The sequence below is a fragment of the Felis catus genome, chromosome X (genome assembly GCF_018350175.1).
Source record: "Felis catus isolate Fca126 chromosome X, F.catus_Fca126_mat1.0, whole genome shotgun sequence".
In the NCBI taxonomy this organism is placed as follows: Eukaryota; Metazoa; Chordata; class Mammalia; order Carnivora; family Felidae; genus Felis; species Felis catus.
This window is the reverse complement of record NC_058386.1, coordinates 27,989,107-28,016,855: the sequence shown is the minus strand read 5'-3', so window position 1 is coordinate 28,016,855 and position 27,749 is coordinate 27,989,107. Positions and strand designations below refer to the sequence as shown.

The 27,749-nt window shown below is 37.7% G+C and overlaps 1 protein-coding gene across 13 annotated transcripts in view; it reads left to right on the top strand.

The window, feature by feature from the left end:
- DMD (dystrophin) overlaps window positions 1–27,749 on the top strand; it is a 2,379,610-nt gene that overhangs the window by 1,104,014 nt on the left and 1,247,847 nt on the right. For 2 of the 13 annotated variants that reach the window (XM_045050798.1, XM_045050799.1), the window contains exon 1: window positions 27,558–27,746. The exons of the other annotated variants lie outside the window; for them this stretch is intronic. In XM_045050798.1, the coding sequence (XP_044906733.1) occupies window positions 27,708–27,746 (39 nt within the window). In that variant the 5' untranslated portion in view covers window positions 27,558–27,707. Of the gene's footprint in view, window positions 1–27,557; window positions 27,747–27,749 lie in introns of those variants that run through there. 13 annotated transcript variants of the gene reach the window in all.

The window sequence follows — 27,749 nt, the reverse complement described above, 5'->3', positions numbered from 1 at the left end:
AGAAAATGAATCACGGACAGTATTTAGGCATTATACATAAAATTAAGGGTTAGGAAATGATGTTGACAAAGGCAACGAGAATGAACGGTCACGGAGGTATAAGGAGGCTCAGGTTGAAAGCAGGGTGCTTAAGAGGTTCCAGTTCATTAAGACAAGGCATGAAAAAATTGTCAAATACAATAGAGGGGCCTGGTAAGGTGAAGACACAATTGGGCAAAAAGGACATAACTTATGACATTTACCACACTTCTGATGGAGTTTCCCTGAGGACAGTGAGAACAGTGCCGGGGCATTACAGAAGACATTGGGGAAGAGGAGGGGGAAGGCAAGTTTGCACCATTGGCTGCAGAGGGAAAGAAAGATCCTAAGGGGGATGGTATCCCCCTAAGCTAAGATCCTATGTTAGGAAAGTATGCGGGAAACCTTTGGTTATTTCAGTGAGGGAGAAGTTTGATCACGTTTGTAAATTGGAAAGAAGTCTGGAATAGGAGAGCCCCCAGATCTCACAGAGGGGTAGGTGACGGTGGGGCAGATGAGTGTGAAAGTCGCTTGCAGGGATCTTCTGAATGGTTTTGAATCCTGCCACTTTCTTTCTTGAGTAGTTAAGTCAGCCTTTATCTATATCAGTACAAAGGGTTGGAAAGGGGATTCCAAACAGTTCCTTGGCCTTTCACCCTTGTTGCTCTGTTACTGGACGTGAATAAGAGGAGTTACTCATAGGTGGTAACTAATTCAAAGTTCATTTAAGTTTGGAGTTTGATGCAGAGTTGGAATGTGCTTTTATTTATATTTGAATGTTAGTGTCAAGTCAGAAATCGTGTTTCAAGCAAAAAAATCAAAAGTCATGTTGTGAAAACCAACCCTGGCTAAGCTGTGAAAAGGCCCAAATTGTAATCATTAACAGTGTGCAGTCTATCTATTCTATCCTTAGGGGCAGATCATTCTCTGACCCGACCTTGGCATCAGGCTCATTTATGTAATATTCTTGCATATCTTGAGTAACACAAAAATGACTTCTGTTTGACCTGTATCGCAAAGGTCTTTGGTGCAGAACCAGGCATTTTCCCCAAATGAATAAAAATTCACCTCAGAAACAAACCTTGATTGAACACCTACTCTGCTGTATCCAAACTGAGTTGTTAAATCACTGAATATTGAATCACAAAAACTTCCGTTGCGCTAGTCCCTTTCTCGGTATCAGGGTTAGACAGGTCACAGAAACAACACAGTAACTTGAATGGGGAAGGTTTAATACAAGTAACTATAAACTATCTGCTGGGAATTAATTTTTAAGAGAAAATAGAAGACAACTCAAAAAGAATACCCTAAGGTGGAGGCATAGTACCCAAGGAAGGAACTGATGAGGAAATCGAGGAGCTCTACACAAGGCTGGGATTCAAACCTGTTTGGCAAGAGTGTGACTCCAGCCCATGAGACGGCAAAGAAATTGTCTGGGCTGACCCCACCAGAGCTAGTACATAGTCAGTGGGCTGAAGCCTGTGTCAACAGAATCTTGGAGTGCCGTGCGGATAAAATTCACAGGGAAGTAGCCTGTGGGGGATGCCCTTGAATTGCTGGGAGGCCGGAGGGTGTGCCTGTTGTGCTTGCTAGGAAGCTACCTGTGGCCAATGCTATTGAACTTAGGGAAACCAGCTTGGACGCCAGGAAGCTGCCTATGGATTTGCCACCCATGATGAACCTGCTACTGGGGCACGTGCAGAGCTCGTCAGAAGGCATCAGTAGAGGGTAATGCTGAAATTTCTGGGAGGGAGAGTTGGGAACAGAGGAGTTAAGCTTCGCTAGGTATCCTATGGGTCAACACAGAGCCACGGAAGCGAAAGAGAAGTGAAACAGAAAAGTCTTTACTTCCCCCAGTGTTACTCCAGTGCCCTCTACTGACAAAGTTTAGCATCATTCCAGTCGGCAAAAGAGAAACACTCTAGTATCACAACCAATTGTTTAGAGGCAGTGAGTTGATAACTGGCACATCCCTGTATAACTCATCAGCTATGTGACCTTGGGTAATTTTTTCAAGTTTCCATTTTCTCGTTTCTGATAACATCGCCTGTTTCATAGGGATCTCCTGAGCAAAATACAAAATACTGTGTGGAAAGTGCTTACTATAGCACTAAGAGCATAGTATGTATTCAATAAATGAATGCCGTTTTATTTTTACTAGGTTGTTTGCTATAGTACCTATCCTCAAAGCAATGTGTGTGGATTCTTTTGTGTTTGTGTGTATGTGTGTGCATCCCACCAAGGTCAGGGGTAAACAAAGAAATACATATATTCCAATATGAAAAACAGTGAAATGCACATACTTTCATTGCTTAGATAAATGCAGAACACTGATAAAAGGATTTTTTATCATACCCTAAGTCTTAAAATTGCAAAGTCTTTACTTATGCCCCAATAGTCTATCAGGCATAATGTTGTAAAAATAAGTAAGTTGAAATGAACTTAAAACCAGTATCGGTCCTGGCTATGATAATATGAGATATCTAACCAATAATAACCTGAGAGTAATTTGGCAGTCAGAAAAAGGCAAGTTTGGTGCTTTAGAAAAAAAAAAAACATATGTTGGAGATAATATTCTTCTCAAATTCCTTTGTGCTAGTCTTTAATCTGCTGCGCCTTTAAAGACATGATGTTGAGTTAAAATGATGGGTAGTGACAGAGTTTTCCTCTTTCTCAGAGTATAAGCTGGATTCTTTGGGCATTTACAAACTACTTAGGTAATAGAGAAATACCTAATAATTTATTAGTTAAATTAATCATTTGGGTGTTCCCACTGAATATTTAGTTGAGAAGACTAATGTTTGGTTCAGTGTAGAAAGAACCTTGGGATAAATTATCCAAGGGGCTGAGGAGATAAAATGATTACAGTAATAGTTTTTAAATTGATTTCTTGTATTTTCCAAAACCATCTATACAGTGTGTTGGATTGTTGTAGTGAAAAATTCTAAATTTAAGCCATAATTTTCTTGTTTTTGTTGTTGTTGTTGTTGGCTAAAGAAAAATGGTTTTTCCATTAATAAACAAAGTGCCCTTTGAAGATGAGCCTTAGCCCATTTCCTTCTCAATTAAATGCCCATGTCAGAGGTTTGTGGATTTTTTATATTGCCCACCTAATGTTTCTTATAGCTGCAATTATGCAGAGCAAAGGAAACATTCAGTTGCCTGTTAAATCAATCAAACAGCCAGAGTTTTTATTGCCTATGAATATTTAAGAGATATGCTAGATCCCGTTCCTAATTTGAGAGTGTGAGTTTGCATTCAGATAAGTAATAAATTATTTCCATTCCTTGAAAAGGCATCATTCACTCTTCATAATCATATGGCACTAAATTTTCTACTCATAGTAATGGTTTGGAAGATGGTTAGCAAGCCAAGAAACAGCTCCAAAAATCAGACCAAATCATCTGATTTTTACAACTTATTACAGACTAACGGAACTACAGAAGATTTGTTAGTGATACAGCAAAATACATAATAAGAGCAATAATAGTCTAATGGTTACAAAGGACCAGTCACTGCTCTAAGTGTTCAGCATGCATTTTTTCATTTGTTGGCGCAATAGCCATATGTTTTAAGGTCCTGTACAACCTCTTGTATAGAAATGGAAATGGTATCAGAGGCCACGGAGATAGTAAGAGGCTATCAAGCATTTAGACCCAAGTCTCTTTGCACTTGGAGCCTGGGCACATGACCATTTGACCGTAGTACCTCCAGTCACAATGATCTTTTCCTTATATTAACAGTAAAAGCTGCCTGTGAGAAGTGAGTATTGCAGTTCACTGGTTTGCCAATTTCTAAGGAAAGCTTATAGCATGAGCTTAAAAGTATTAGGGATGACTAAAAGAAATCATCTTAGAGTCCTAAATCTTAAAATCACACATTTAGAAGTCGAAAGTCTTCGCCACTTCTCTTGATTAGTCATTGTTTCATCCTTCTTGTGAATTATTAACAGCCCAGCTTCTGTCCCTTTCAAAGTCATCTGTAAATGCTTTCACCTGGCATTAAATAGCAGAGTAAAAGAGAAGAGCAAAATCTGAGTTCGTTAATTCTGCTTTAATAGTAATTTTAATGATAAGCAGCTTGAGGGACCAATTAATTGTCCCAGGTAATTTTGACTTTCAATTGTTCACTCACTGTCACATCTACATTAGCACACATAGACCTAAATAGACACATATTGATTGAAGAAAAACTGTAAAGCAGTCCAGAAAAATAACTGACAGCATATCAGTCATGAGGCCAACATTTTTATTGGAAAGCCATTTGTCTAATGCTTTATGATTTTTCAATATGTTTACTTCTTAGAAAATATCAACCTATGATAATAGTAATAGCTAATATTTATTGAGTGTTTTTTCATGTCATTCTTTGTGCTAAGCAATGATAAACAGTATAAAACTTAATTCCCACATTAGTTTTATGTGGTAGATTTGATCAGCTTACTTCACAGATGTTGAAATGAAGCGAACTTCCGTTTCCATGGATGAAGCAGACGAAGTATTCTAAAATGCCTTCTGCAAGACATCAAGATACTGGGAAATTTCCAATAAATACACTTTCACATGTTTTTTTTTTTCTCCTGCAAGGAAGGATAAGTTTGCCTTTACGGGAGAGGGGAAAAAAATAGATGAAACTGAAGCCATAGAAGTTAGGCAACTATGAGGACTGACCGTACCGTTACCCTGGTGTTAAAAACTAGCAACCCATATTTTTGGCAAGCTGGGGCAAAATTCTCTTTGTTAGAAGAGAAAGATGAGTTTCAGGCTCAAGCCACACTGGGGAGCTGAAAAGAGAACCTATACAAGCCTGCTTAAAATTGCTCAGTAAATATTATCTATTACGTCTTCAGTGAAATGATGGGCAGGGGTATTCTGTCTTGTGGCACAAGGTAACAATATAAAAATAGATCCATTTGTCTTCCTACTGAGTCTAGAAGTTATAATAAAAATAGTTATATTCATCTCATCTTAAAATTTGTAAATGTGTGCCTGTTCCTGTGACGATCTGTTATTTCAGGGTGTATTATCAATAAGGGTCAAGGAATTGCCCAAACAAGAGACTAAGTGGCTCTAGGTTGGTAGCACCCTAGCACTAGTCAGGCGCAAATCCAAATCTTTTAGAAAGAAAATTGCCCTTAGTATTCCTACAGATTAAATTTGGTGAAATTGGAGCTCACAATAAAAATAACGCACAAGCAAGGGGCGCCCTGGTGGCTCAGTCAGTTAAGCGTCCCACTTCGGCTAAGGTCATGATCTTGTGGTTTGTGAGTTCCAGCCCCGCGTCACTCTTTGTGCTGACAGCTGGGAGCTTGGAGCCTGCTTTGGATTCTGTGTCTCCCTCTCTCCGCTCCTCCCCTTCTCAAGATCTCCCTCAAAAATAAAAAACAAACAACAAAAACAAACAAAAATAACCCCCAAGACTTCACGAGGCAAAATCATTGCATAGAACACAGAGCTAATTTAGACCACATCCTCTATAATGTCACATATTAGAATTACCAGATTATTAGTACTAAAGAAGCAGATAAAATGTTTAAGGTATAAATGATATTAGTATTAAATACATGAAAAAAATTGACAAGATTTGAAAAGATCAAAATAAAACTCCTGAAATTAAAATTAACATGCTAAAACTTAATAAGGATATGTCTAACATTTTTTAAACAGTTGAAGAAAAATTAAGAGGAAATTGAAAAATAATATACAGAGTTTAGAACCAAAAATTAAGGAGGTAGAAAATATGAACAGGAAGACAAAATATCTTTGGGGGCAGATGATGAACATTTAACTTATGTCTAATGGTAGATTCTGAAGAAGAGAATAAAATAATGAATGGATTTAGCAGAATATGTGAAGCATGTTGAAGAAAAATTTCCAGAGCCAGCGACTAAATCCACTTAACCAGAAGGCACAATGTACGACAGGCAGAATAAATAGAAATCTACTCTTAGACATATCACATTGAAACTGCAGAATTCCAAAGACAAATTATGTATTAGCAACCAGAGAGGTAAGACAGATCACCTATGAAGGAATGAATCTTAGACTGACATTAGACATTTTTTATTGAAGTATAATTGGCATATAACATAAGTTTCAGGAATATATCGTAATGACTTTATATTATATACCCTGTGATCAGCACATATCTTGTTACCATCCATTACCATGCAAACTTACTTTTTTTTCTTGTGATGCAAACTTTTAGGATTTTTTTCTCTTAGAAACTTTCACAAATGCACCACAATATTACTGACTCTAGTCAACATGTATATTATAACCTCCTGACTTATTTATTTTATAACTGCGGGTTTGTAGCTCTTGAACTCCCTTTGCCCACTTTGGTCACCCCCACCTTGCCTCTCCTCTGGCAACCACTTTTATGTTCCATGTATCTATGAGTTTTGTTTTGTTGTATTTCATTTTTTTTTTTTTTTTAGATTCTACATGTAAGTGAAAACACATGATATTTGTGTTTCTCTGTGTGACTTACTTCACTTAGTGTAATATAGACCCATGGTCCATCTATATTGTTGCAAATGGCAAGATTTCATTCTTTTTAAAACATTTTTAATGTTTACTAGCTTTTGAAAGAGAGAGAGAGAGAAGGAGAGAGGGCGGTGGGTGGAGCGGGGAGGGAGAGTGACTGAGCCAGGTAAGGGCAGAGAGAGAGGAATACAGAATCCAAAGCAGGCTCCGTACATTCAGCGCAATGCCCGACATGGGACTCAAACCCACAAACTGTGAGATCATGACCTGAGCTGAAATTGGATGCTCAGCTGACTCAGCCACCTGGGCATGCCTAGATTTCATTTCTTTTTTATGGCTGAGTAGTATTCCATTATCTGTCCGTCTGTCTGTCTCAGTCAAATTCCATTATGAATTAGATCACATTTTCTTCCATTCTTCCATCATTGGGCAGTTAAATTCTTTCCATATCTTGGATATTATAAATAATACTGCAGGGAACATAGAGGTGCGTATATCTTTTTGAATTTGTGTTTTCATTTTCTTTGGTTAAATACCCAGAGTTGGATTTGCCGGATCATATGGTAGTTCTATTTTTAATTTTTTGAGGATCTGCCATACTGTTTTCCAGAGTCTCTGACCAAATTTACTTTCCCACCAATGGTGTACAGGGGTTTCCTCACCAACACTTGTTATTTCTTGTTTTTGTTTTTGTTTTTCTTTTTTTGATAATAGCCATTCTCACAGGTATCAGGTGACATCTCATGGTGGTTTTCATTTACATTTCCCTTTTGATTAGTGATGTTGAACATTTATCTTTTCATGTGACTGTTGGCTACTTGTGTATCTTCTTTGGAAAAATGTCTATAGTGATAACCTGCCCCTTTTTTGTTCACATTGGTTTTTGTGTTTTTTGCTTGTTTGTTTGTTTTTCTTTTTTTTTCCTTTTTTTTTTTTGCTGTTTTGTATGAGTTCTTTATATATTTAGGATATTAACCTCTTATCAGATAGATGATTTGCAAATATTTTCCTTCATTTGGTATGTTGTCATTTCCTTATTTGTTGATTTGTTTTCCTGTGCAGAAGCTTTTTAGTTTGATGTAGTCCTGCTTGTTTGTTTTAGCTTTGGGTGTCTTTGCTTTTGGAGTCAAATCCAAAAAATCATCACCAATATTGATGTCAAGGAGCTTAACATTTGTTTTTTCTAGGAGTTTTATGGATTCATGTCTTACAATAAAGTCTTTAATTCACTTTAAGTTAATTTTTGTGTATGGTGTAAGATAGCGTCCAGTTTCTTTCTTTTTTCTTTGTTTCTGCATGTGGCTATCCAGTGTTCATAACACCATTTGTTGAAGAATGTCTTTTCCACAATTGTTTATTCTTGCCTCCTTTGTTGTAAGTTAATTGACCATATATGTGTGAGTTTATTACTGGGCTCTCGATTCTGTACCATTGATTTACGTGTCTACTCTTATGCACAAGCCATCCTCTATTGATTACTATAGTTTTGTAACATACAGTGTGATGCTTCCAGCTTTCTTCTTTTTCTAGGTCTTTGACTGTTTGGGGTCCTCTCTGGTTCGATAGAAGTTTTAGAATTGTTTGTTCTGGTTCTGTGAAAAATGCAATTGGAATTTAGATGGGGATTATGCTGAATCTGTAGATTGTTTTGGGTAATATGGACATTTTAACGATATTAATTTTCCAATCCATGAGCATGGAATGTCTTTTCATTTATTTGTGTCTTCTTCAATTTATTTCATCAGTGTCTTGCCAGCTTTCAGTCTATACAGGTCTTTTGCCTCCTTGGTAAATACTCCTAACTATTTTGCTTTTTTTGATGTAATTGTAAATAGGATTGTTTTATTCTCTTTTTGAAAGTTCATTTTTCGTGTATAGAATTGCAGCATATTTGTACGCATTGATTTTATATCATGCAACTTTGCCGAATTCATTTTTTTAGTTCTGACATTTTTTGGTGGAGTTTTTAGGGTTTTTATATATATAGTACCATGTAATCTGCAAATAGTGATTTTTACTTCTTTGTTTCCAACTTGGATGATTTTTATTTCCTTTTCTTGCCTAATTACTTGGATCTGGCTAACATGTCCAATACTATGTTGAATAAAAGTAGCAAGAGAGAGAATCCTTGTCTCTTCATCTTAGAGGGAAAGCTTTCACCTTTTTACCATTGAGTACGATGTTAGCTGTGGGCTTATTACATATGGCCTTTATTATGTTGAGGTATGTTCCCTATATATCCACTTTGTTGAGAGTTATTATCAAGAATGGAAGTCGAATTGTGCCAAACATTTTTGTATTTATTGATGCTATTATATAATTTTTATCCTTCATTTTGTTAATGTGGTATATCACATTGATTGATTTATGAATGTTGATCCACACTTGCATCCCCGGAATATATCCCAGTTGATTATAACGTAGGATCCTTTTTTTTTTTTTAATGTTTATTGATTTTGGGAGAGAGTGAGACCGAGGGAGTGTGAGGGCATACGTGCACAAGTGGAGGAGAGGCAGAGAGAAGCAGAGAGAGAATCCCAAGCAGGTTCTGTGCTGTCAGCCCAGAGCCCAGGAGGGGCTCAATCTCAGCACCTGAGCCAATCTCCGCACCTGAGCCAAAAGCAAGAGTCAGAAGCTTAACTGACCTCAGTCACCCAAGCTTCCTGGTGTATGATCCTTTTAATGTTTTTTTGAATTCAGTTTCCTAATATTTTATTAAAGAATTTTGCATCTTTGTTCATCAGGCATATTGGCCCGTGATTTTCTGTTCTTTTCCTTCTTTTCCTTCCCTTTCCTTCCCTTTCCTTCCCTTTCCTTTCCTTTCCTTTCCTTTCCTTTCCTTTCCTTTCCTTTCCTTTTCTTTTCTGGTGTTCTTACTGGGTTTAGTGTCACGGTAAAGCTGGCCTTGTGAAATGTATTCAGAAGCATTCCCTCCTCTTCACTTTTTTGAAAGAGTTGGACTACACTTTTGTGTTAGGAGGTTTTTGATTACTGATTCAGTTTTCTTACTAATAACCAGTCTATTCAGATTTTCTGTTTCTTTATGGTTCAGTATTGGAAGATTGTGTGTTTCTAGGAATTTATCCATTGTTGTAGGTTGATTAAATTGTTCGTAGTAGTTTCTTAGGATCCTTTGTATTTCTGTGGTGTCAGTTGTAACTTCTCCCCTTTTATTTCTGATTTTACTTATTTGAACCCTTTGTCTTTTCTTGGTGTATCTAGTTAAACATTTGTCAGTTTTGTTTATTTTTGCAAAGAATCATATCTTCGGTTTATTGATTTTTTGTTGTTTTTTTACTGTTTCATTTGTTTTCAACCTAATTTTTATTATTTCCTTCTTCTAACTTTTGGCTTTCTTTGTTATTTTTCTAGTTCTTTGAAAGGTGAAGTTAGATTTTTTATTGAGATATATGTTATTTCTTGAGGTGTGCTTATATCACTGTGAACTTCCATCTTAGAATTGGTTTTACTGCACCCCATCGATTTGATATGTTGTTTTTCTATATATGTGTCTTTTGGGTATAAGCCTCATTGTTTTTCAAAGGTAGATGCTTTGGGGGCTAATCTGTCTGTTGTAGGTCCAAGGGTTGGGGTGCCTGATGTGGGGCTTGAACCCCTCATGCCTCAGGAGAAACTCTAGAATTGTGAGATCCATCCCAACTTGGAGCCACTGCACCTTGAGCGGTGTGTTTTGGTGAGATGATGTTTCTATTTCTCCTGATCATGTTGATGTGACCCTTTTATTGTGGACTGTAAAGCAGCTATTCAACTAGTGCTCAGGTCTTTTATAAACAGAATTATTTTATATGTAGCTGTAGATGATGTGCATCCATGGCAGGAGGTGAGTTATACAGAAAATAATTTTTAAGCTTTATGCTCTCTTTTCTTTATATAGTCACTCATTTTGATATGTTATGCAGGGTTGTGGCTTTGACTACCCCTGTGCATGTTAATTCTTTTCAAAATATTCTCTCTAGTACTGGGGCACCTGGGTGGCGCAGTCGGTTAAGCGTCCGACTTCAGCCAGGTCACGGTCTCGCGGTCCGTGAGTTCGAGCCCCGCGTCAGGCTCTGGGCTGATGGCTCAGAGCCTGGAGCCTGTTTCCGATTCTGTGTCTCCCTCTCTCTCTGCCCCTCCCCCGTTCATGCTCTGTCTTTCTCTGTCCCAAAAATAAATAAACGTTGAAAAAAAATTAAAAAAAATATTCTCTCTAGTACAAACCTCTGCCCTAAACTCTAGACCCATATATCCATCTTGGTATTATAGATCGCTACTTAGATAGGTAATAGGCAACTGAAACTTCACATACTTAGATTTGAGTTCCTGTCAAACCTACCCAACACATTTTTCACCATATTTATTCTCACCAACTCATTCTTTAATTTTCTCAGGCCAGAAACATTTTTTAATATGAAATTTATTGTCAAATTGTTTTCCATACAACACCCAGTACTCATCCCAACGGGTGCCCTCCTCAATGCCCATCACCCACCCCCCCCTGCCTCCCACCCCCCATCAACCCTCAGTTTATTCTCAGTTTTTAAGAGTCTCTTATGGTTTGGCTCCCTCCCTCTCTAACTTTTTTTTTTCCTTCCCCTACCCCATGGTCTTCTGTTAAGTTTCTCAGGATCCACATAAGAGTGAAAACATACGGTGTCTGTCTTTCTCTGTATGACTTATTTCACTTAGCATCACACTCTCCAGTTCCATCCACGTTGCTACAAAAGACGATATACACAATGGAATACTACTTGGCAATGTGAAAGAATGAAATATCGCCTTTTGTAAGGCCAGAAACATTAAAAGTAATCTTGGCTCTTCTCTTTCTTTACCAACATCTCTCCTAACAGATCTGAAAGGTAGTCTCTGCAGATCTACATAAGCCACCAATGTTTTTCTGTGTGAACCCTGTTTTTTTTTTAATTTCAATTACATGAGGTCCACTTTTAGACCTCTTGATGCTAGTGGGTCCTTAAGAAATAAATTAATACATTTGCCTGTCTCTGTAAATAGGTTGTCACCCTAAAGAGATATTAAAACTACTCTCCTGATGATTACAGAGGCCAAATGTTAAGAAAGAAAGAAAGAAAGAAAGAAAGAAAGAAAGAAAGAAAGAAAGAAAGAAAGAAAGGAAAAAAAGTGCTGTCTCTTCATCTGTTTACTGCTGAGGTATAAGTATGTATTTTTTAGCCAAAAATATTAAGCTAATGAAAATAGGTATGTGTGATATTAAATAAATTATCAAATTACTGTTAGTCATAAGAGTTTTGATATATCCAATTTACTGAGAAGTATATAAATTTTCTGTAAAAAAATAGCAAACTGAGAATCCACCTCTTATTCTATAAAATACTTAAAATAATATTTACCTCTCTTTTTTCCTAAACTGTCCATAAACTGCAAAACTTAATGCTTCATTTTTTTCCAAGTTTTTACTTAAATTTCATTTAGTGAAAATACATTATAATATTAGTTTCAGGTGTAGAATTTAGTGATTAAACACTTACATACATCACCTGGTGTTCATCACAAGTGCCCTCCTTAATCGCCATCACCCACATCATACTTTAAAAAGTAGTTTCTACTAGCTGGATTTATTTGTTCCATTGCTGTTCATTCCCTTGTTAATTACAGTTGCCTTGTTCAGTTCCTGGAGGGGCAACTGTGAGGTTAAATTGAGGTAAAAGAGGAAATGGTCAGTGCTAAAGTAGAAGCAGTAAATGTGAATTATTCTTCAGGTTGTTGCGTGACAAGAAATGGTAACTCTGTGACGGGATGGAGGTGGTTACTAACAGGGTGGTGGCACTCATTTTGCAATTTATAAATGTCTCAAGTTAACTCTTTGTACACCTTAAATTTCCACAGTGTTATGTGCCAGTTATGTCTCAATATAGCTGGGGATGAAAGATAATTAGCATATCTTTGAAAATGAAAAAAAATATGTTTGGTGAGGGAAAAATAAGAAGGGCCAGTAACTTGAGTAATGAATCAGTATTTTACTGACTTTCAGGACAGTGAAGATTTCTTTTAAACTTATTTATTTTGAGAGAGAAAGCGCACGTGCGCGCACACAGACACACACACACGTGCGTGCGGGGCGGGGGGGGGGGGGGCAGAGAGAAGGGCAGACAGAATCCCAAGCAGGTGCCACGCCATCGCCATCAGCGCAGAGCCTGATTCGGGGCTTGCACCCAGGAACAGTGAGATCAAACCTGAGCCGAGATCACAAGTGGGATGCTTAACCAACTGAGCCACCCAGGCACCCCAGGGCGGTGAAGATCTAAACCTGTTTGTAATAAGAGGAAGAATCCAGTAGAGATATTTACTTAACATGTAAAAGCAAGGTTTACAGAAGAGGGTATATGAGCAGAACTGGAATGATGGACTGTGGAAGCAGAAGTGAGTGAATTGAGATAATATGAAGATGCTTTTGAAGTGAAGAAAGTTTACTCATGGAAGACTCCATACCTGAGAAGGAACTACATCTTTTATAGGTCGTATAGTATTGGTGGTTTGAAGAGGTGGGGATGGGATGGATAATAGAGAACTGGTACTTTTGAAGAAGTTAGAGTGGAAAACATTTGCAATAGACGCTCTTCTGTTGTAAAGAGCAATTTAAAATAAGCAGAAGTGTTAGCAAACAATATCGTAAAGTAGTAGTCCACAAAATGGTTTGCAGTGTAAACGGTTGTAAATTTCTTCGAGACTTTTCTGCAAAGTACTAATGTAATTTACAGTGGCACACATACAGACACATGGACAATCAAAAGGCAAGGTACTTTTATTCCATTATCATCAGGCAGTATCTCCAGGATAAATCTGATTATATCTTGAAACAACTAAAAGACTGGGGCTGGGAATCTTATTTTCCAATTACATTCACATTTGGAAGTCATTCATTTGATATTCATTTTCCTTCCACTAGTATGTCACTGTGTCCTGGTGCCTCTAATTTGAAGTTCATGCTTCTCTTAAATTCCTCTACCTTATCCAATTTAGCTTGGATTCGTATTTCAGTCTTCTAGCTATTGGCCATTTCCTCCAAATTATGGTAATTAGGATCAGCTGCTTAATTTGTGGGGTCCAGTGCAAGAAGAAAATGCAGGATTCTTGTTCTAAAATTAAACTTCAAGGCAGTGACAGCAAATCATCAGAGCGAGCGTGAGACCTAAGCATGGAGTCCTGCATGATCGCACAGGTCGGTATGTTGCTGACACCAGCCCCGATTGTCGGCTTACATATTTGGTTAATTTTATACCTATATTGCTTTCAAAATGAGTCAGAAGTTACAGAATTAGACGTATTTCTACAGAACAGCATTGTTTAAAACGATTTCACTGGGGATGATGAAGCAATGATAAATACTTCAGAAATTTGAAAGGTAGAATTGAAGAGATTGAAATCTTAGTGTCTTAATAATGAATATAGCTTCTAGGATTACATTTTTTTTTCATGTTTTGAATTTGGTGCTTTGTCTCCTTACAGTTGAAGAAAGGATATTGGATATGTTGATTTTTGGCTTTCCTAGGTTGAATGCTCTGTGATAAAACTCTTATCTTTTTTAAAAACTGCAATGTAAGCAGACTGTTAGGCCAAACACCTGTGTTCAAGGTGACTTCATTTTTGAGCTGAGTAGTGGACCACGCAAGTTCTTTTCATAATAATTTTAATTGAATAATTGGACAAGAATGGTGGCATTTTGAGGGGAAAAATCCCACCTGTGTAATATTTACGCATAGATAATAGCCCAGCCCTCATCAATGTAAGAAAACCAGACAAGACAGTTTATCCTTCTGTTTTTTAATTAGAAAATAATTTTTATCTTTCTCTATTTGCTGTATCTTTTTTATTATCCAAGAAAGTTTTGTTTTACCTTCCATCAATTTTGTGAGTTACCTTGATTCTTGATTTTAATAATGTTTTAGTGCACATCTTGTATTTTGAATTTAATTATCTCTATAGACACAGGAAATGAAATATTATGTAACCTTCACAAGAACAAAGGTTGACGGAAATATGTTTCATTTGTATTTTAATCATTATGAATCATGGAGATGTATTTATTTACTGTATTTTGTAGGTAGTAATTCTATCATTATCTTTAAATATGATTTACCCTAGTTCAATAAATAGTGTTTTCTTGGCTATTTGCACAGACATTTCTGAAATGTTTTGTAAGACATTAGTTAAAATTTTCTTGTGTGTAAGTATACCGACTATAACGTATTAACTTTGATTCAGACACCTAGGTCACAGCAGCACACATACACTTATGTCTGTTTGCATAAATATTTATATATGTATATATGTAGATTTATATTTCCGTATATGTATATACAACACATGCCTTCTATTTTACTACCTAATTAATATTTAAATATTATATACTCACTCTAGGTAAATTGTTGTTTGCTTTGGGAAAGCATTAAAATATTTATGAATGAGTTTGAACATATACATTTAAGGGTATTTCACCTTGAAATTTCTTAAAATTTGGTGGTTGAACGCCTTCCTTTAAAGTTTGAATAGCAAGGGGTGCCTACGTGGCTCAGTTGGCTAAGCGTCCAACTTTGGCTCAGGTCATGATCTTGCGGTTTGTGAGTTCAAGCCCCATCTCGGGCTCTGTGCTGGAAGCTTGGAACCTGGAGCCTGCTTTGGATCCTGTGTCTTCCTCTCTCTTTCTCTACCACTTGTTGGTCACTCTCTCTCTCTCTCTATCTCTATCTCTCAAAAATAAATTAACATTAAAAAAATTTAAAGTTTGAATAGCAAAAGAAGATAATGTATAAATGAAAAACATCTGATGTTAAGGTCTAAAACTTAATCAGTTCCAAAAATGAGGTCAGTAGTATGGATTGGTGAATTCACATTTTAGGAATTAATTTTTGAATAGATTATTATTTGTGTACTTTTTCATAAAAATTCCTGGTGCTTTTCTCTTTGTTTTAATGAAAGTTGTATATAGCTTTTACTTATGATCTGTTACAATTTACAACTAATATATAATTTATATGGCATAAAATGCCATTCTCAAGGTATATGTCCATCTATTTTATCTATCTTCCTTTTAGCCCTCTAGGCTCTTTAAAAAAAAAATTTGTTAATATTTATTTCTGAGACAGAGAGAGGCAGAGCATGAGCGGGGGAGGGGCAGGGAGAGAGGGAGACACAGAATCCGAAGCAGGCTCCAGGCTCTGAGCTGTCAGCACAGAGCCCGATGCGGGGCTCGAACTCACAAACCGTGAGATCATGACCCGAGCCGAAGTCGGTTGCTCAACTGACTGAGCCACCCAGGTGCGCCCCTCTAGGCTCTTTTAAAACTGATTTTTTTTCAAGCCACTTCATAGATTTTGGGGTTGAATGATCTAAACTGTTGTTTAATATTCAGACAAATCTGGCTGAAATTACTTGTACATTTTTTGTTTTTAAAGAAGGATGGGAGAGGGAACATTCAAGAACTTTTTTTTTTTTTTTTTTTTTTTTTTTTTTTTGGCAATGTGTTCTAGTATCTCAGGGCAATTCTTGTATGGAACGAAGAACAAAAATATTTACAAGTTCGTCAAGCTCTTTCTTACGTCATAGAATGTAAATATTCATTAGAGAGTTTGCATTAAAAGTATCCAATAAAATTAGAGAATTGCTTTACTGCTTCTACCTTACCAAGTTTCATGTTGTTTTCAAATCTACCTTGAGAAATGGCTGGTAGTACTCTGCTTTTCCTTTTTTTGTTGTTGTTGTGAGCCCAATTAATTGCATTTATCTGTCATTATATAATTCTTATTTATGGCATCTTTCACATTTCATCAAAATCACACAGATGGCAGAGCATAGGAACGTTAGTCTCCACATACTCCCTGCCAACTCCTTTGAATTTCTCACTTAGTGCAATTTGATTGAGAATGGCAACAGTATTTTGAAAATTTCCTCTACAATCTGATGATTATTTAGGTTTGAGAACTCTGGCCTTGACCTTTACCTGAGCATGAATTGTTTAAGGCACTTCCCTTTGCCAAGGTGCCCAGTGTCTCAGATGCATTCCTAGTGGACCATTAACTTTTTCATGTCCATACAGTGCTCACTGGAGCTGAGTGATCACTTTATTCCAGCGATGAAGCTCATTTTCAATTCCCAAACAATTACGCAGAGAAGGGGGAAAAAGTAGTTGTCTTTCAAGGCTACATTTCCCTGCTGGAGTAGAAGGAGCACTTTCTAGGATGTCATAGCAAACTTTGGAAGGCATAGAGAGTACATTGCTGTGTTTCCCAATATGCTTCCACTCTCTCTGTCCCAGACCAAAGCCTAGATGGAACAGACAGTGCCTGTGGGACCAGATTGGAAGACGCTAAGCAGTCCTGCATAACTGCCATAGATACTGTCTGTAGCTTAATCTTCAGCTGTATCTGACTTACGGCAAGTGCGGTAACGCTACAAGCGAGGGTCCACCACCAGAGGCCTCCTTCCTCCTCTCTTAGTCCACACACCCTCGGCGCACTGGGTGTCATGTCCAGATGATAGTTAGGTGCCACTGGGGAGAGGAGATGGAAGTGAGAGGAGGTTGGGAAACAGTCTATGTCTATTTCGGCCAGTTTACTACCTCCAAAGAGCATTCAGTGATAGACAACCATGGCCTGTAACAAGGAATCAGATGTAACGGACCACTTTGCCAGGGTTTATCTGTTCCCCGTGCTTACATCAACACGTGACTCCTCTTTCTGCGCTCCCAGTGTACTGCTCAGGAATTGTACAGCATATTTGGCAAGCAAAAGAAAAGCAGCTGTTCCCTGCGTCTTGCTCCTGCTGTTCAAGGTGCACATCCCAGCCAAATGAATCACATTGGAGCCAACGACCCTGGCAGGAATTCCTTGCTACAAATCTGCAGTCTTGTCTATCTTATCTGCTTGGAGAACAAAAGGTTTGAAAGCCTTATAATAACCTTAGGATAAAATAGTGCTCGGTGCAGCTACGGAACTAGACCTGAGGAATTACTCAGTGTAATAAGGATAAGTAGGGTGACAGGAAGCCATAAACACACTCTGTCTTACACACTTCAGCTTCTTGAGAACCATGGTGATCATCTGGAGTATTTGTGATAAATAAATACTGTTAATCTTCATACATACGGAAAGAATCAAAAAGGATCATCCCAGACATCCCAGGAGAGAAGAGTAGTAGTTTTCCAGTTTCTCAGATACCACTTCTAGTTGGCAGTCTGAGTATAATTTCACTCCACTGATGACCGACTGGACAGGCCAACAGAGTCCAGAACATTTTATTTCAAGGAAACCTCAACAGTAGCCTCAGACCGTTATGGGCCTCTGTCACAGTAAAAGGAATCTAGTGTAGATCTCTAATGTAGCTCACAACACAACCGTATCAGATTCTTGGGACCACGTTTGAAACTACCTGACTCAAGACTGACATCTGTTTTATAGGCAACCCTTGTGTCATCCTTACTTGGTCTATAAAAGGTAGTGTGACAGATCAGCTTCTCACACATCATCTGAAGTCGAGGAGGTCAGAAAGGCCTGAGTGGAGAGATTGACTAGTGCCAAAAGGCCTTTCCCTCTGAGATTTCTGTCGCATTCTTGTGTTGGCTAGAAATCACTGCCCTTATGTAAGGAGCACCAAGGACTGTGTCATTCAGTGACAGGTTGACACAACTCCCAGTCTGTACACTTGGTCTCACTAGGTTCTCCCCGACTTGAAGCCTTCTCTTCTTGGGTGATTACCTGCATACCTCAGCACGGAAGCACCAGCAATGGTTTTATAAGCGGTGATGCCTTGCCTTTTCTGTACCTACACTTGAACTCAGGAAAAGTCACTGCGTCTTTGGCTTCCTGAGATAATAGAAGCAATTGCCAGAAATCAGCTAAGTTTCTCAGTGGCTACATTCCTACTTGTGTTTCTCATCTCTACTTACTGCTTCATTCAACAACTTGATTATACCCCAAGATTTGGATTTTTTTCTCTTCGGTAGATTCCATGAGTTACGTAGACGTGTATTCTCAGTCCTGATTCAGTTTATCCCTAGACTCTGATTCTGTCACGCCATTCTGTACCAGAGCACTATTCTCTGACATTTTATTAATTACAATATCAATAAATTATTAATTGCCTAAAGTTTCGACTTTCATATTGTGAGCACATGTGTAATCGGGGAGTTACCTTTGCCATTACACCAGAGAAGCTTTGCTGACCAGGATGGCCTCTGAAGTTACCTTGAAAAGGCCAGGATAAGATGAACTCTGTAGGTTCCTTCTAGATTTACTGTATTATAGTTCCAGCAGTTTCTTTTTGAAGCTGAAATAATGCATTGGTTTGCTCCTGCCAGCGTGGAAGACCAATTTCATTTGTCTACCCATGAAGATGAATGGATGCAGCAAAAATCCAGAAATGTCTTAGATATATTACTGTACAGCTCATTGACCATTCTATCAATGCTTTACTTGAAAGTGATGGCTATCTGATGTCAACTTCCATTGATAAAGTGATTCCCAAACATTGCTTTCAATTGTGCTTCCTTCAGAGGTCACAGAAGCACTCCAGTGACCTACAGAGACCTGAAACAGATGAAGTTCCAACTAACCATGACCCCGGTGGTTTCAACATTTATAATCTTTTCCTGTAAAGGAAATTATAGAGAGCTCATTGCACATGGTTTGAGGATTTTTCTGCCCAGTAGTTTTAAACCAAGTGATATTAAAAAATATAAATCTCGAAGATACTTGTAAATAATGTAACATTCTTTTGTATTTAAATAATATGTATACAAACACTTGTGCACATCTGACTAATTATTTAGAGCCTGAATCCCTATCATGTATGCTAATAAGCATGCCACAAAAACTAATTGTGCCAGAACTCCCCATAAGAGTTAAATCTAAAGTGGCTTAAAGCAACATAGTTTTTTATTTGTTTGATCTTCCTTGTCCAAGGAACAGTGTATGGAACCTCCTTTCTTTAGGAAAAAGTATGACAGACTAATTTGAAAACAAACGAACAAAAAAGGCAACAAAGAGAAGCTTTTGAAGGTTGCTGAGACAGTGAGTAGTTGAAAATTGTCCGTTCTGCTGTACATTATCTTCTTTCCCCTCTGCTTTTCTTTTAATCTCCATTTAATTCCCTTTGGAAAATACTAGTTGGATTCTTCTTGAAAAGCCTTTCCTTAGCCTGCTGAAAGCACACTGAACCATCTAGGAATGTTGTATGCAACTCTGGGAGGATCTACTATTTTCCTTCCACCCTACACAGTCATGAAAAATGAGATGTTTATTTCTCATCAACCCTAAAGAGGTCCGAGTCTACAGCGAGGCCCAGGGTGTGCCTCAAATTTTAGCTTTTGTAAGGATGCCCTCCTGCCAGCTCTGAACAACTAAAAGTTAAGAGAACGTGTTTGTGAGACAAACAGAAGGTGCCTCGTGGTCCTTAAATAATTCCTGACCTTTTCCTGCCATGCCTCCTTAATGACCGTCAAATTATCCTTCAGAAACTTTAATTGGCTGTTCACTGAAATTGTCCATCAGTAGGCGAAGCATTGCATTTGATAGCATCAGTAGTCCACACTTGGGACATTGGTAGATACTGTATAAAACAAGGCATCACTGTATCTTTATAAGCCTTTTTTGTTCAATATATGAAGTTTATTGTCAAATTGGTTTCCATACAACACCCAGTGCTCATCCCAAAAGGTGCCCTCCTCAATACCCATCACCCACCATCCCCTCCCTCCCACCACCCATCAGCCCTCAGTTTGTTCTCAGTTTTTAAGAGTCTCTTCTTTATAAGCCTTCTAATCATGCCATGCTCCCATATTTCTCAGTGTTTTGAAGACTGTTCCTAGGTCCTTCATGATCTATCTCTTCATGCCTTCCATAAACCATTTCCTACCTTTCCCAAGATCACATTCTAGCTGTTCCTCAGATCCATCTTTTTCCTCTGCCTCTACTTCAGTTTATCAAGTGTTGAGTTCATCAACCATCACAGCAGTTTTCTGTATAGTTTGAACCAGGTAGGACAGAAACATGAAATATTTTGCTTCAAGCTGATGATTGTTTCATCTTTCTTACTGACATCTTGAATAGATCCCATTGCTTTCCCGTTTCTGTGAAATTAAAAAGTTAAAGCGTTTAGTTCAGCTTAAAATTTCAATCTCATATTCAGTTTAATGTTCTTCTGCTGTTCCATTTCAAGCTTAAACCCTGGCCTAAGTGATGTGCAGTACAAGAGGAGAGTGATCAGGTTCCTCTCTACATCACCATCACTTTTCCTTACCCCATCTGTGTCCCATTTTTCTCCACTGGCAGAAAGAAAAGTGGCGAAATTCTCCTGGTAGCTAGTGTTTTTGTGGTGTTTTGTATTTTATATAGCAAGGACACAAGCACTGACTTTTTTGGGGTGCAAGTGTAGGTTCTTTAAGAGGTCTTACAATAGTTCCTGCGTCTTCCCAATTCTTTGGTGAGAAAAACACGCTTAGGGAAAATATCTTCAAGCCTCTTCATTGTGGAGTACTCTTGCTCCTGAAGCATTGTTTCTGCTAGACCACTCAAATATGACTGCCTTTTTCCATCCCTACTTGATCTATGGAGACTTTTTTTTTTTGCCACACCAGGGTTTAGGAAGCACAGCTGCCTCCGCTCCTCAGTATACCATCATTTCTAATTTATTTTCCTTTATACCTACTTAGGCATAGAAAGCAAATAAAGCATTTAGCTGCATGAGCCGAGTCCAGGTTTGTAATTAGATGCCATCCCAATTTACTCTGGACTCCCAGACTCTATGGGTAGTAGACCTGGAGCTTCCTTAACTTGCTTAGGGTAGAGAGGTTGAAGTACCACTTTTTATTCTTCTTTGAGGAGTTGACCAATGATGTCATCACACTGTCTCCCTTTTTGGCCATGGATTCAGGCTATGATTCTCTTCAAAATCTACCTGGAGTGTTGGAGTAGTGAGCTTGGTGGAGTAATGAAAGAAGAGCCAGCTTTCCTACCTCTCATGTAAAGTTTTCTGAGATAAAACTTGTTATCTCGATCTCTTAGAGAGGAATTTAGGACTCACTGTTTTCAGTTCAAGACTGTAGCTAAAATTCTAAGATAAGAGAGTCCATTGCATTCATGACCATAATGATGGAGCTTCAGAGTAGCTCATAAGTTGCATAAGAGTTAGGAGGAAACAGCTAATGGAAATGGGTGAAGGGGTAAGGGCGATACAGGCTTCAAGTTATGGAATAAGTAAGTCCTGGCAATAAAAGATACAGAATAGGCGCTCTAGTCACTGGTATTTAATAGCATTGCGTGGTGACAGATGGTAGCTACACTTGTCAAATCACTGTGCTGTATGCCTGAAACTAATGTAACACTGTGTGTCAACTGTAGTTCACTAAAAAGTGCTCTCCAACCCACCAAAAACAATTCAGTCAAATTGAGTACTTTTATGATTTGGTATTTGAGCAAATTACAGCCACTCTATTGGTAACAAAGAAACACGAAAAGGAAGTAGTTGCCTTAATTTACTGGCGTGCTGAACGTGAGACTCCAGAAAATAGAACTTTTTGGTCAAGGACAGTCTGCGTGAAGTCAGGTGAGGTTGTTAAATAATGCAGATCAGTGGCCTCTCTTTGGTCTCCACATTAATTTCTGAAGAGCCGTGGGAGTAGGACTTGTTTTTAGCACATCTCTTTCAGGACTCCCACCTTCTAGCCACTGTCCATGAGAAAAATACTTAAGTCGTTGTTCTGTTTTGTGCAAGGTAGTGGCATTCAAAGTGGGGCAGTTAATGTTCTCCCCCAAGCAGAAGGTTCAAGAATTAGCGGTTGCTTTATTTGCATCAAAATTTGAGAAATAGTTTTCTTTAGTTCATGTACTACTAAAATAACTCAAAGAAATGAGGTCTAATTGAAGAATGGCTATCATATTTCATTACTTAGGGAAAATAAAATAAAACAATGATGGAAGTGAAAACATTTTACATGTGTGGGTCTAAATGACAAATACTTAGAAACAATAAATCATTGTGTTTTTTTTTTTTTTACTACAAGATGATCATAAACCATATTGGTTTTTTTTAATGAACCATCTGACATGTCTTCTTTCCCTTTTCTTAGAAATTCTAATGAATACAATTTAAAGAATCCCTAGGTAATTTGTCTGCACAAAGAGCCTGAATGTTTTTTCCCCATAAATTAGAGCAGAATGGGCAAGGATCTGCAATTCTCGAGAAAATCCACAGTCCAGACTTCTGAAAAGCCAAGTGCATCTCAAAATCCCAGCCCACTAAAAAGAATCCGTTTTTTGGCATAGGGCCAATGAAAGGGCAAATTTTACATTGTTAAGCCTGGATCTACTGTATACTTTACGAAGAAAAAACTGAGAGCAGCTTTTGCCTGGAACATAGTAAGGAACCAAGGAATATTTATTACATAATTGGATAAAAAAAAAGGTTTGTGCAAGATGCTAAGATATCAAAGTGCATCTTTTGCACAGTCATGTTTTCCTTTCCTCAAGACTTATATCACTCTTGTACCCCTCCACAAGGGGTTCCACAACAAATGGCTTCCTCATGAAAACCTCCTCTGCCCAGTAGGTCCCCACAATCATAGCCAGGCATCAAAAATTATTCCCCAGTTTTCTGCCAAAAAAACAAAAAACACAAGCAAAAGCAAATCAGGTAAAACAATAACACACTCATAAAAGAAGAAACAAAATAATGACAAAATCTCTCCCCTTCCCAAACCCATATCCCACAGATCCTGAAAGGAAATTATTTTTGTGGCCTCAAACTAACTCATGCTACAAAATGAATTAAATTTCTTGGGAATTTCTCTTCTAGCAGTTTTTTTTGTAATCCATACATATATTTTTTAAATTGGTGGAGTATGCAACCAAGAGAAGAATTGCATCAGTGTAGGATAGGGAATTTTGGACAAAAACACTTTTCTGGCACTTTTTAATTCCTATCATGTAGATTGTTTTTCTTGTTTCTTTTTTTGGCTAAAAAATGTTTCATCCTTGCATTCTCCTAGATTTTTTTCTCATTTGGTTGTTATCTCCTATCGTGAGAAACTATCTGTAAAATTCAGTTCTGCAACATGTTATGTGCTTAATAAGCATTTGCTGCTGGCTAGAAAGCTTAACTATAAGGGAAATAAATCTTTATAATTTTCTCAGAAGTTCTTATTTTAATAGGAAAAACACCCATATTCGTAACTTATTTGCAGTCAAGTCAACTTATTTGCAGTTGCAAGTGACTTGCAGTCAAGTCTGTTATTTACTAAATGAAATAAAAATTACTGTGTTGTATAGCAACTTTAATAAGTATATCAGGACATATAGTTCCTTAAATGAGTGATGATTTGTAGAAAGCTATTGGGATAATGTGTGTAATGTGTTTCACTATATTTATGCCTGCATTTGTATTTTAAATACCTTTCTTTATTTTGGTTCAAATTTCCACTTTTTATTGCACTTGAGAAATTTATTCTTCCAGAATGAAAAATTCATTTCTCCAATTTCTTAGCCATGTCATTCTCTGATTTAAGTGTTTGTAGTATTGAAGCACAAAGGTTATTACTTAAAACAGAATAGGAACCTACAAAACAATTCACTGTGGAGACAACTTTCCGATGCCAAGAAAAATTAGTCAGCTTTTTATTTTATACTCCAGAAAACTTTGAAGAAATAATAATAATATATTTTCATGTATATTGATTAGTTTAAATAAGTTTTCCTTGGATTTTTCTGAAAACCAAAAGAAAATTTTGTTATGTTTTTTTCTTTGGTACCTAACCATCATTATGATTCACTTTTGTACTTTTATATTTTTGCCGTTGATTTCCAACCTTTCGGTGTGTTTCTAACTCTCCTCATACTTGCTACTTGTGTTCATCTATACGATTCCTCTTACTGCTGAGAGGATTAGCTGAAGACATGATAAAACATTTTAAAACAGTAGTTGAGCCATATTCTGGACCAGCAACAAAAAAATGATTATGGTTCAGATCTTCCTACCAGCTCCAATCAGTGAGACAATACAGATCGAGTGGCCAGAGGGTCCTAGACAATCCACAGGCCTGGCATCCCATCAGGGTTTGACCAACAAGATGTTTAGAAATAGAAGGCAGCTTATGTCATCATTAGTTCAAAGAATTCTATAAGCTTAGATTGACACCAGGTCTTTTCTCTCTCTCAGAAAATCGAAGAATCCATGTAAATCAGTCTCTCTTACTGACTGCCAGGCCAGGCAAACAACCAACCTACCTAAGGTCAACTCTTCTGCTATCATCTCTTAGGTCATTTTATTTCTTTCAATCCATAGAATCTCCTGACTAGAAGAGGTTAGATTTCTAAATATAATTTTGGGGCTAGACATGTTGTTTAACATTATGCTGTATTATATCCTATTATCTTAAAGCACAGGACAGTAGGTTGTTTTTGCCTTCAGACGGATAAAGGATGAGACTTAAACAATGCCTGAGTAGGCAGTTACTGTGTGCTGTGATTGGAAGCTTTCTCCAGCCACCTGTCACAGTGGTGAAACTTTATTATTAGGGATCCATTTCTCTGCAGAAAGTCTGGCTAGGCTACAGACATTCTCTTGTACAACACAGACAGTTCTGATTATAGCCATGAGCACTGTTAACTGAATTTTGATTTGATGTAACTTCTAGTTGAAGTTTTGACTAAAGAAAGGGGAAACAATATTTGAATTAGACTACAGGGCAAGATCTTGGTCACTGATTTGGATGAAGTGTTTTAATAGAAGTAGATTAAAGTTTTCTTTAAATAATGGTGTATTCTGATACTTTTAATTCCAACACACACATACACACACACACACACACACACACACACACACACACACACACACACCAAAACAAAACAAAACAACAAAACTGGAAGAACTTTTCTACAGACAATATTTCTGTCTGGTGGCGACCTGTTCCCCAATTTCTTTTGCAAATCCATTTTTCAACTATTTGAACTCTTCTCTGTTTTCCCTATCAAAAAGCTTTGTTACACCATTCATTCAGTCATGAACAAAAGTATTCGTCTTTTTTTAGGAACTGGTATTGAGCAATGAACAAGGCACCCACAGTCTCTAATCACATTGGTACCTAAAGTCTGAAGTAGGGGCAAAAAAAATTAATGGGAAATTACAGTGTTGTGTGATACATGCTGAGCCAGCAATACAGAGTATAACGGAGAGCATAGGGTGTCAGGGACAGCCACCTGGTGGGGGAGATGTCCACATTTCCAAGGTAAGAGTTAAAGGATAAAGGTGAATTAGCCAATAAAAAGAAGTTAGGGTGGAGTTGATTGAAGAAAGAAGAGTAGTATGTTTAGGGCCAAGTATCAAGAGGGACATCGTGCATGTTCAGGAATGAAAAGTAAAATTTCTCTGTAGCTTGAGCACGAAGTAGAAGACACCAGCAGGGACTATGAAGGAACTTTAAAGCCATATTAAGGAGTATTGCATTGATCCTCAGGAAAACGAATACTCACTAGGGGATTTTAAGCAGAGAACCATGATTGCATTTTAGAAAGAACACACCATAGCTACATTGCAGATGGGTAATGCTAGGATAGGATACCAGCCAAAAGCATGTACTGTTTTTGAGGCAAGAGGTGATAATGACCTCAACTAGAGTAATGACAGTGGTGTTGGGGTGGGGCAGGGGGTGGAAGAAAAGGATGGAATCAGAAAGTATTAAGAGGTAGAAGAAAGGTTCGGGAATTGATTGATTAAACACAAAATGGTGAACGGCATGATAGAAGAAGAGGGAATATTCAGAATTAAGCCTAATAAAGGCAATGAGTAATTATAAGTCACTGAAATAGGGAAAAAAGTACAGAGGGAGAGCAAAAACAAGTTGGAGAGGTGAGAAGTAGGGGAGAAGGGGACGCAGAAGATGCCGATATTTGGTCCTGCTGCTGTTTTGGTTGCTGTGGGATGTCCACGTAGAGATGTCAGGTAGGGTATCACATATGCACATGCGGAGATCGAGGGAGAGATCTGGCCTGGAGACATAGTGTTGAGAGATAGGAGCGTTAAGAGGGCTCAGTGCAACTAAACCTGTGGATGGAATGAGAAAAAAGGAAAGCCAGGGGCAAAATCCTGAAGATTTCCTGTACCGATAGAAATACTGACAATGTCTTCCCACTCCTGCTGCAGTGCAAGACCTTGGTCCAGACCTCTTAGCCTTATTCACCGTTGAGTAACAATGTGTTCCCAGTTGGCCTCCTTAAAGAATAATGGTATCTCTAACACATTTTAAGCTTCAGAGCCAATGTATGTATTCTTTTTTCATTTACATATTTTTTTTGAAGTATAGTTGGCACTCAATGTTACATTAGTTTCAGGTGTACAGGGTAGTGATTTGACAAATCTATATATTAGGCTGTATTCATCAGAAGCAGGGACATTTTTAAAACCCCATTCATGGTGTGTGGGAAGGATAGTTCTCTTGTACCAGGTAATCATGTGTATGCATCGTGTTAGAAAGAAAAAATACTTGGTATGATGCATAACTTAAGGAATTCTCATTAAATTCCTTGTCCCATTCCTTACTTTTAGAACTCTTCTTTTAAAGGTGAACAGATCCTTGAAGGGAGACTGTGCAATCTGTTCAGCATTGCTATTTATATTTGGAAAATGTTAAATTATCTTAATCATACCTATAGTAACAATCAAGATTAATTGCGGCTATATTAGGATTACTTATTTGTTCCGCCTCAGCAGTAACACAGATCCAGTTGTGCAAGTTATTTCCATAATCCAAATCGTGAAAAAAAACATGGCGGAAAAAGCCCATGGAAAACAGGTACAAGTCATATTTAAAATAAATCCATAACCAGATGACTATGTGAAATTCTCCTTTTGAAAAGGAGCTGATTCTGAACAGATTGTCTATGTGTCTCACTGGTGGAAGTGGATTATCCATCTTGAATTGGATTGTGATGACGATGACCCTATTCTAAGTAAACCAAATCTCTTGAACTATATAATGAGATCAGGAGGAACATTCGGTCTGAGAACGACAGATTGCAGTGTCCAAGATGCTTTCACTAATGTTTTTTCCACCCTCTTTCCTTGATGTGCATAATTCTGTGGTTTTGTCCTGCATATATTCCTGATCCTGTAGTTCTGTATGCTAATTCCTTTTTTTTTTTTTCTCATTCTTACTCTTATTTGTGTAAGCAGAGCTGAATGAGTGGCAGGAAGCTGCGGAATCTATCTTACAAAAAGGTG